Source organism: Chiroxiphia lanceolata, chromosome 1, assembly GCF_009829145.1.
Source record: "Chiroxiphia lanceolata isolate bChiLan1 chromosome 1, bChiLan1.pri, whole genome shotgun sequence".
Classification (NCBI taxonomy): domain Eukaryota; kingdom Metazoa; phylum Chordata; class Aves; order Passeriformes; family Pipridae; genus Chiroxiphia; species Chiroxiphia lanceolata.
In genome coordinates, this window is record NC_045637.1 from 11,401,733 (window position 1) to 11,411,095 (window position 9,363).

The window sequence follows — 9,363 nt, forward strand, 5'->3', positions numbered from 1 at the left end:
GCCTGGACCATACTGAGTTTCTACTCATGCAGCAGATTCAAAAGGAAATGTAGTCAAGAAATGTAACTGCTTCAAAGACAGTAAGGTGTGGTGCTGAGACACAACTCCCAATACAAATGGGAAAACATCAAAAAAATACTTCTGTGTTCAGTCTAGCTCCTCCTTTTAGGATATTCTTACCTTCACACATGTACATCCTTAATTACTGAGGCAATTTCACAATGCTCTGACTATGAAGCAGGGCCCTCTTTTGTCCAACAGCAGCTCTGGAGGAGAGGAACTGCAGGGTGAAACAGGCAGTGCCTAAAAATCACATCTACATTCAACACATTTTGGACATTTGCTCAACTAGCCTCAGTCCAGCCTTGCAGCTGGAATGCATCTGGTTTGGGTGGATGCAAGAGGAACACGAAACCACATCAGGATGCAAACCGAAGTGCATGTGTATTGGGGGTGGGTGTTTGGGAGATTCATTTCAAAAATGTTCCCACGGACATAGTCACCAGGTGAATCCAAACCAAAAAAAAGTCCTGATCTGACTGTCATGGCTGCAATGCCCCACCATCCCAAGCAGAGCACAGTGCTCACCTCCCCAGCCCCAGAGGCAGCAATTCTCCCCACCCCAAAGGGCAGGTATATATTTGAAACGACAGAGATGTAGAATCTGATGGAAATGTAATTCTTTGAGTGTGCAGGCAGTGCCCAGGGCCGCGGGAACACTGTAGTTGTTCCTTCACTGTTTAGTAGATCCTCAAAACAGCAGCGTTGCAGTGAGGTTTATAAATTACGAGACAACAGACAAAGTGAATACATAAGACAAAATTAAAGACCTTACTGCTACCTCCCATAAATTATCTCTGTAGTATTTTAACAGCATGAATTTACGTGTATGTTAAAAATAGTATGAGAAAAACCTACCTCGTAGACTAACTAGGCATTAATGAAAAAGCGGAATATTGGTTTGTGTTCTCCAAAACATAAAGAAAGAAAAATATCCCCATCAGTTCTGATAATGCCTTTCCAGGGGAGAGGTAATCATATTCTTCTACATTGAAAAAGAGAGCGATCTTTCGGAGCCGGAAAGAAAATAAATTAATAAAACTAATTACACCCTCCGCGCGCGGAGGAATCGAAGGCGCTAAGTCAGCCCAGGAGAGCCGGGCGCTTTGATTCTGTTCGCTTCACAACTTCACTGTCGCTGTGCGCGGCCCCAGGGAGGCACCTCCCGGCGCTCCCGCGGGGGCTGCGCGGAGCGGCCGCTTCCCCCGCAGGGCAGCACGGTGGTTCCCACCGAGGCTCCGCATCGCCTCCCGGTGCCGTCCCGGGCAAACTCCGACTCCCGGTGACTCCCACCGAACACACTGGCGGGCTGGGCTGCTCATGGCACCGCTCCCTTAAAGGGGCCGCGCGTGTGCGAGTTCGGTGTGAGCGCGTTGCACACCCGCTGCCGCTGCCCGGAGCCGCGCAGAGCTGCCCCCGGAGCCCCGCGCCCGCCCCCCGCCCGCCAGCGGCCTCGGCGAGGAGCAAAGCGCTTGGCATGTAGGAGCGAAGAGAGAGAAAAGGTGCGGGGCGGAGGGAGGAGAAGGAGGGGGGGAGGAAAAAAAAAAAGAAAAAAAAAAGAGCTGCCTCTTTAAATGCTGGGGGCTGAGTGCTTGCCGGGGCGTCCGCAGCGGATCCAGCCTCCCTGCCTCCCCTCGGCCGTGCCCCTCCGGAGCTCATGCCCAGCCGCGGAGCCGGCGGCGCGGCGCTCGGGCGCTGCCGCTGCGCGGGGAGCGCGGACCGCGCCGGGCCGGGGCCATGATCGCGATCCAGCCGCGCCACCGCCCCGCCGCCCGCTCGCCCTAGAGCCGCTCCCGGCGCCGCACAGCCGGGCCCGCCGGGTAAGTTCGCGGCCGCCCGGAGCCGGGAGAGGGCGGGGGGAGGCGCCCCTGGCCGGCGGCCCGGCCCGGCTCACCTGGGCGGCGGGGCAGGTGCGCACCTCGGCCGTCCCCAGCTCGGACCTTCCGGCCTCCCCGGCGCTCGCGGCCCCCCTCTAACAGGTGGCTCGGTGCCTGCCCCGCTCCCCGGCGGCTCCTGCGCCTCTCTCCTCCTCGCTGCCGCCTAACAGGTGGTGGTGCCGCCGCGCCTTCCTCCGTGCAGGTAGGGAAGTGCTGTGTCCCGTTCCTCCTCCCCCCCCGGCCCCGAGGGGCTCTCCCAGCCCCGGCGGCTCTGGCAGGGACTGCGCTGAGCGGGGAGAGTCGGGGTGCCGGCTGAGGGGGGAGCCGCGCTTATGTCACCCCTGCTCCTCTGGGAGCCGCTCACCCCGCGCTGCCTTCATGGCCCCGCCGTGTGTCTGTCTTTGCAGCGGGCATGGGGAACCAGGTGGAGAAGCTGACCCATCTCAACTACAAGGAAGTTCCCACGGCCGACCCGACAGGTATGGACAGAGATGAAGGGCCTAGGATCGGGGTCTCCTATATTTTTTCGAACGACGATGATGAGCTGGAGCAGCAGCAGGATTCAGTGCATGACCTGGGGGGTGAGCACCCTGCCCAGCAGCCCTACGATCCCCAGCTGCACGAGGTGGAGTGCTCAGTGTATTACCGGGATGAGTGTATTTACCAGAAGAGCTTTTCAGAGGAGGACATGCAGCCAGAGGAGGGTGATGAAGGAGGTGGGGGGCATCTGAGCACCTACACCCCGGAGAACCTGCTGAATAGGTGCAAGCCAGGTGACCTGGTGGAGTTTGTGTGCCAAGCGCAGTATCCGCACTGGGTGGTCTATGTCGGGGATTTTCAAGTTGTGCACCTACATCGGCTGGAGGTGGTGAACAGCTTCCTCACCGACGCCAGCCAGGGCAGACGGGGCCGCATTGCCAACCAGCTGTACCGCTACAAACCCCTCAGCCCAGCCGTGGTGGTGCGCAATGCCTTGGAGCAGGTGGGTTGCAAGGATCGGGACTTGAGCTGGAGAAACTCTGAATGTTTTGCTGCCTGGTGCCGGTACGGCAAGCGAGAGTTTAAAATCGGCGGGGAGCTGCGCATAGGCAAGCAGCCCTACCGATTGCAGATCCGGCTGGGTGACAAGCGCAGCCACACGCTGGAATTTCAGAGCCTGGAGGATCTGATTATGGAGAAGAGGAGAAATGACCAGATCGGTAGGGCTGCTGTGATCCAGGAGCTCTCCAGCCACCTGCAGGCTGCAGAGGAGGAGGAAGAGGAGGAGGAAGACCGTCATCATCATCCAGGTGCTCAGACTGCTGTGGAATAGCAGCCTCAGCACCACCATACTGCTTAGCCTGGGTGATGGGGATTAAAACTGAAGGCTTCGAAATTGAGCTGTTATAAGCCCTTTGGGCTGCTTCGGTGCAGCTTCATTCCAATCACATGTGAAAGGAAGGGGGAAAGCTGATTAAGAGTCTGTGCTTTAGTGCTTAACTCCTTCAGTGCTTGATGATAAAACCCCTGACTTTTTTGTAGAGGATAAAACTCAGGGCAATTCTACCCCTCTCCTCTCCTACTTCTTTCCCTTCCTCTCCGCTGTGTTCACACATAGCCTTTTCCTCAACCATCTGCTAGTAGGCTTGACCTTACAAGATGCTAAATGCCTTTGACGTCTACTTATCAGCAGAAGTTAATAGTATTTAATACTATTAAGAAGGAGCCAACAATTTTCAGGACATGACCATGTAGCTCTAAGCATGAGGATATTGTTTTCCCTTCTCTGCTACTGTTTCTTTTCAGCTGTGGCTTCTGTTGGTATTGTAACACGCTTGCCTGCTTGCCTGGAGCAAGATTTTGTGGATTAGTAGCCAGTCCCCCAGAAGGTGTAAGGCAGAAAGCTCCACTAATTTTGAAGAAATGGGTTTGATGTGCCGGTGCCTTCCTAAGTTATAGGAACTTGCAGGTGGGCAGGGGGACCTTTTCCTTTGCTATCAGCATGTGGCTTTGGGGACAGAAAGATGTTTTTATCGGTGATGGATCCTAGGGGATGAGAAACTTTGCCACCCCAGTTAAGGAGTCTGCACACTGGTGTGTGCTGCGACTCCTACAGACAGATACTGAACTATGCCAGTGCTCATTACAGGCTGCCTGGCTTCTCCTAAAGCAAATGGCAGAGCTCCTGATCATGCCTGTGGTACAGATCGAGGCAGTAGAAACAGATTGCTTGTGTGTAAGAGTGTCTTGAGTAAGCTGTCCCTCGAGAGGGTGACCTCTTGGCTGGGTGCTCCTGGCTGTGAGCATGTCACAGGTTCTACATCACCATAAACACAGCTGTGATGGAAAGTGATGGAAGGGAGCACATGCTGGAAGATATCACAGGCAGGGGGTTTTGAGTGTTCCTTTTTTTCTTTCCTTACTGCAAAGAAGTTTCCTCTTCATTAAGAATTTCATGTTTCCTTTTTTGCTAATTTTTATGGTATGCAGCTGAGCTATAGCATTAGAGAAAAGGAAAGGACATGCCTCCAAAGTTGTGCAAGTCCCTTGGGAGGGGGAGTGCAGTGCCACTTGCCATGAATGCTCCCTGAACTTGTTTTCAGCTGTTGAACTGCTCTCCCACACAGGCAGTACTGTCAGATCTTTGTCCTGGGATCTGGATTGTGTGAGCAAGCACTGATTTGGAGGCAGTCTCTAAAGCAAAATTCCTTCCCCTTAAAGCACAAGATGATGATGTGAACTTGAAGATAAGCTTGAGTTCATTTAAATAATGGAAGCTAACAGTGTGATGTAAACTTGAAGCATAGTTAATATGGTCTTCCTTGCAGTTGTTTACAGTTATACCACAAATAGCAAAGTACTCTGTGTCCTTTCCACCCCTGAGAAGGGAGCAAAGTTTGTCGTTTAAGAATAGGTAGATACCAGCTTTTGATTAGTTGTGTCTATAAAAAGCAACTTTGCTAATATGAGCCAAGTAGATTGTGGTATCATGTTTTCTGTCTAAAAGACACAAACTAGAAAAAAGCTGTGAGAGACTACTTCATCCTCACTTCAGAGGAAAAATAATTTTCAGGGTTATGCAAATACATCATATACTGTTCCATTAATGACTCGCATGCCCTCACTTTGCCCTGTGAAACACCCAAATCCAAAGGATAGTTTAACACCAAGCTTCCTTAAAATGCTATAGCTCAGGTGCCTACACTAAGTGTTGGGTTTTTTTCACCAATATGCAATTGAGTTATACTCAGGTTACTGTGGTTGTCAAACAGATGTGCAACCTTGATTTGATAGCATAAAAACTACCCATATCTAACTGTGATAAGGTTAATATGTGGATATCTGCACACAGGTTTTATACAACTACTAGTAACTACTGAAAGCTGAAATGATCACTGAAATAGTCTGAAAAGGAGTGAAGGAGAGTCTCTGTTGTACTACTGACTGACATGAGACAACAGATTATCTAGACCATGAATAAATGTCTGGCTGTGGTTTCTTTCATACTGAAACCTTGTACATAACAAAGTTTATTTCACTGTGTAATATAGCTATGTAAAATAATATTTTCTTACAGATATTTTTGAAATTTTAAAAAAACCCTTCATAACCTTGCATTTGAAAGTAAGTTGTTATGCACATTATTTTCCAGTCCTCTGAATGGGTTTATTTTTCATTTGTGATCTAAAGTATATTCTAGATCATAAAGTATAGAAACTGCTATAAATGTCAAATATTATGTATCTACAGGGTACTAAACAGTAAACAAGTTGTGAAAATATTTTTCCCTTGTGTCTGAAACATCAGAACTATGACACTTAACCATTTCTCTCCTTCTGAGATATTCTGTGTAATCTGGCTGTGTTTTCAATTCTTTATTTCCACTTTTTTGTTTTAATAAGAACGGGACCAAATCTGCTTGGGAATGGAGAGCAAAGCTTCTTTGGGCAACTGAAATCTTGTCTTGTGTTGATCTTGGTGCTTCTCTGTACTGGTCACGCCTTTAAGGATAAATTCCCTCACAGGCACAGGGCCTTAGCAAAGAATTCCAGAGCTTGAATTGCTTTGTTAGGACAGAGAGTGAAGGGAGAACTTGCCTCATAGCAAAGCAGAGTCTGGCATGAATTCTACTGTGTTATAAAACCCATATGCTCCTCTGACACCTGGGATATAGGTGTTTGATATTTAAAACATAGATATCTGGAATTTTTAAATTTCTCTACAAACTATGTTTGGGGACTTACTGTCTCCTGGCATTCCATTATGTGTAAAAGTAGAAGAGGAAGGGAAGCTTGTCACTTTTTAAATTTTGTCTGGAAGAGGGCTACCTCCATATAGGGATTTCTTATTCCAGCAGATAAAGATGCAGCTGTTGAATCTTTAACAGGCAGTTCCTTTTCCCCTACCTGTTGATTAGGCAGTGTTATTTAATAGGTGCTACTAAACACCACTGCACACATTCCTAAGCAGTCTGGTTTTAAAGCCGTGGACCTCTAATGAGCTGGATGTGAGAACAGGAATTGTTGTGGTAGCACGTCACAACGGCTTGGTTTCTTGTCTTTGCTGCACTTTGCTCAGTTACTGTCTGCAGATTGGGCTGTGAATTCTGGAGCTTTAAAGAAAAAGACATCCCAGAAAAACTGACTCTTTTGTGTATGTGTCTACTTCAGGATTCTTGTGTAGATCACAAAAGAGGGGGAAAGAATAGATAAAAATACTGTTCACTGCAGCTGCTGCTTTAACATAAAGGAATGCAGGTGTGATCCTTCCACAGAACGTGCAGTTCAGCAAAGGTCCTAAGCCTTTACTGAAGTTTAAAGTTTTGACTAGACCCTACTTTCAGCCACTTGAGAATCAGTAAGACTATTCACATGCTTTAAATGTATATTTACATTTCTTAGTGAATGAGGGTCTGGAGTTTCAATCTGAGGTCTCTAGTGGGAGTATGGAGGATCTGAGGTTGCATAATCAATAGGGGAGAACAAGCAGTGCAGTGAAAACTGTTCCTCAAAGGGCCTCTTGTCCAAACAAAGGTCATGGAATCCAGCCCAAACTTTGGCCTCAGTTTCCCCTGGAATTCCAGGGGCTGCACTGATTTGGTGAGAGGTGTGTTACACAGCAGTTGTAAGCTAAGCTGATGATCTGCTGCAGACTGCTCTCTGGTATCTTTGTCTTGTCATGCTTGAACTTTCCCTTGCGTTTTTAACATTTAAAGTTAACATAATTTGTTTTAAGAGCCCTTTGATTGTGCAAACACTTAATCATCTATATGAATTTACTCATTTGGGCATACCTACTGCTGTGAATATCAGTATGCACGTGTGAAGGCTGGCAAGGCTGAGCCCCAGATGTGTAAATGTAGCTACAGCTAGGAAATGTAGATGAGCAGTCTTATTTCCCTGGAGTATTGGTATGTTTCATGCAAATAATGTCTTGGAAAAGCCTTTGTAGTAAAACCTACAATTATCCCTTGATCAAGTAATTTTTAAAACACAATTTAGACATTCACCTTCCATGGCAGTGAACAAGGACATAAACTGAAGACTATTTTGTTATCCCTGATTCTGTGTGAATGCAAAATCTTGATTACAGCAACTCTCTAGATCTCACCTGGCCAATATAGTAGGCAATTGTAGGGTAGGCAGGGAAAATTTGCAAAAGCTAATTCAAAAACTGTATTTTCATACTTGGAAAAATACTTTCTTCAGACTGAAGGACCCTAGACTATGGAAGCAAACTTTAAATTGCTTTGTATAAATGAAACCCTAGACAAACTCCTTAAGTTTTGTTCATTTGAATTCATTATTCCACTCAGTACTAACGTAGGTAATATTGTGATGAATCTGTTTCAGATTTTGAATGTAATGGTGGTTTTCTGTTTCTCTTCTCCTTTGGCTAAGCGTTACCAAAGGTCTGTCCTTGGGTACGTGAAGTGTGTTGTTGAATGGTTTCCCACCTCTGCTTCTCTGGCAATTAACAAAACCAACTGTAAAGCTAACAGCCATGTAGGAACAAATATTTTTTAAAGCAAAATTTTAATTTTGTATGACAGATCAGAGACTAGTAACTAAGTAGAGGTAGGAAATACATTGTTTCCAACAGCAGTTTCTATTTGTAAGAAATCTACTGTTAATTGAATATGTGTTGACTACTCTTATAAATCAGTGCGAAGTGATAAGGCCAGGAGAATTTTATCATGGGCTTAGACTTTCAGTTTAGACTTTTTTTAAACTGTGAATGGGAAGAAATCAGGGTGATTTCAAACACCAGTGGTTTAGATGGTTCCTTTGGATTAATATTGAATTAGAAGCTTTCTTTAAATGCACACTTGGAATTCCTGATATTGTAACACTTCATGAAATCATCCACAATAACAAGTGTAATCACAAATATGATTTTTTCCACCGTGAGCATTTTCTCTGTCAGTAAATGTTGAATTGTTAGTGCAAATATCTTCTTTTCCTGAGAAAGAAGTACACATCATTGATTGTACCATTTCCTTCAAAATGAAGGGCATTGCATAGTAACTCAAAAGAAATAAAAGATTTATAGTATCTTTTACAACCTTTCTTTCTTTTCTTTGTTTTTTTGAATGGCATGTTTTTCTCCAGCTTTTTGGAAAACTCATAATTTCTCATGATGGATGCATCAAACACAGAACAATCAATATTTTCACTGCCTTCACATGTTAGATGAAAATCTAACTCTTTGGTTATGTTCTTGCTACAAAGAGAGAGGAAGAATAATCTCTATACAAGGCCAGACCATGAGATGCTTAATAGGTGATAGCTGCATTAAATCCAGTGAGGATCTGGCCCATAATTAAATTTTTAAGTGGAAAATGAATTCAGCAGCAGATCATATAGTATTAGCTGGCACCCAGGCTTGTCTTGTCTGCCAGCAACTGCTTAAGGAACAGATGTAGTGTCTGTTAGAGGGAGAAATGAGAGAACATCAGAACTCAAGGGGAGTTTTGGGGAAAATCTGTAAAACTGTTCAGTTTGTGTGATGTTTTGTCTCGTGGCAGATCCATGGATTTTGTGGGATCTGTGTTCTACCCATACCAGATGTAGAGGTGTTTCTTACTCAAGATGACAACGCCATTAAGATGTTACATCCGTAGTGTAACCATTCTTACTTCATCAAAGCTTTCTGCTATGTGCATGTTCACAATGGCAAAAACAGTGACAGAACCAACAAACTGTACTTCTCCCTGAGATCCTGACCAGAAAGGGCTATTTGAATCTTGCACAAAAACAGAGTCAGCTCAAGTAAGAATTCTTTGAGTGAAACCATCCTGAGGAAATCTAGTTGTAATAAGATGAGACTTCTGATGAAAGTATGGGTGGAGATCTTCACTCTTCTGTGGTTTGCAGCTGTTCTTGACAGCTGTTTCTTAGGTGTGACAGTGTGAGACAAATTTTTTATTGGAGACAGCAGCTCTTAA

General features: G+C 46.0%; 1 protein-coding gene across 3 annotated transcripts; it reads left to right on the forward strand.

The window, feature by feature from the left end:
- Window positions 1–1,461: 1,461 nt before the first annotated feature.
- LRATD2 (LRAT domain containing 2) lies at window positions 1,462–8,480 on the forward strand. 3 transcript variants are annotated; one of them, XM_032704124.1, is made up of 2 exons: window positions 1,462–1,562; window positions 2,345–8,480. In XM_032704124.1, the coding sequence occupies exon 2, from the start codon at window positions 2,350–2,352 to the stop codon at window positions 3,247–3,249; it is 900 nt and encodes a 299-aa protein (XP_032560015.1). In that variant the 5' UTR covers window positions 1,462–1,562; window positions 2,345–2,349; the 3' UTR covers window positions 3,250–8,480. The 3 variants fall into 3 exon arrangements, with proteins under 3 accessions (XP_032560015.1, XP_032560023.1, XP_032560007.1); XM_032704132.1 differs by lacking the exon at window positions 1,462–1,562 and adding an exon at window positions 1,844–1,880; XM_032704116.1 differs by lacking the exon at window positions 1,462–1,562 and adding an exon at window positions 1,976–2,139.
- Window positions 8,481–9,363: the final 883 nt, after the last annotated feature.

Bases quoted from the DNA above. Each gene is read 5' to 3' on its own strand.
- LRATD2 (XM_032704124.1), top strand. From the start codon at position 2,350: ATGGGGAACCAGGTGGAGAAGCTGACCCATCTCAACTACAAGGAAGTT.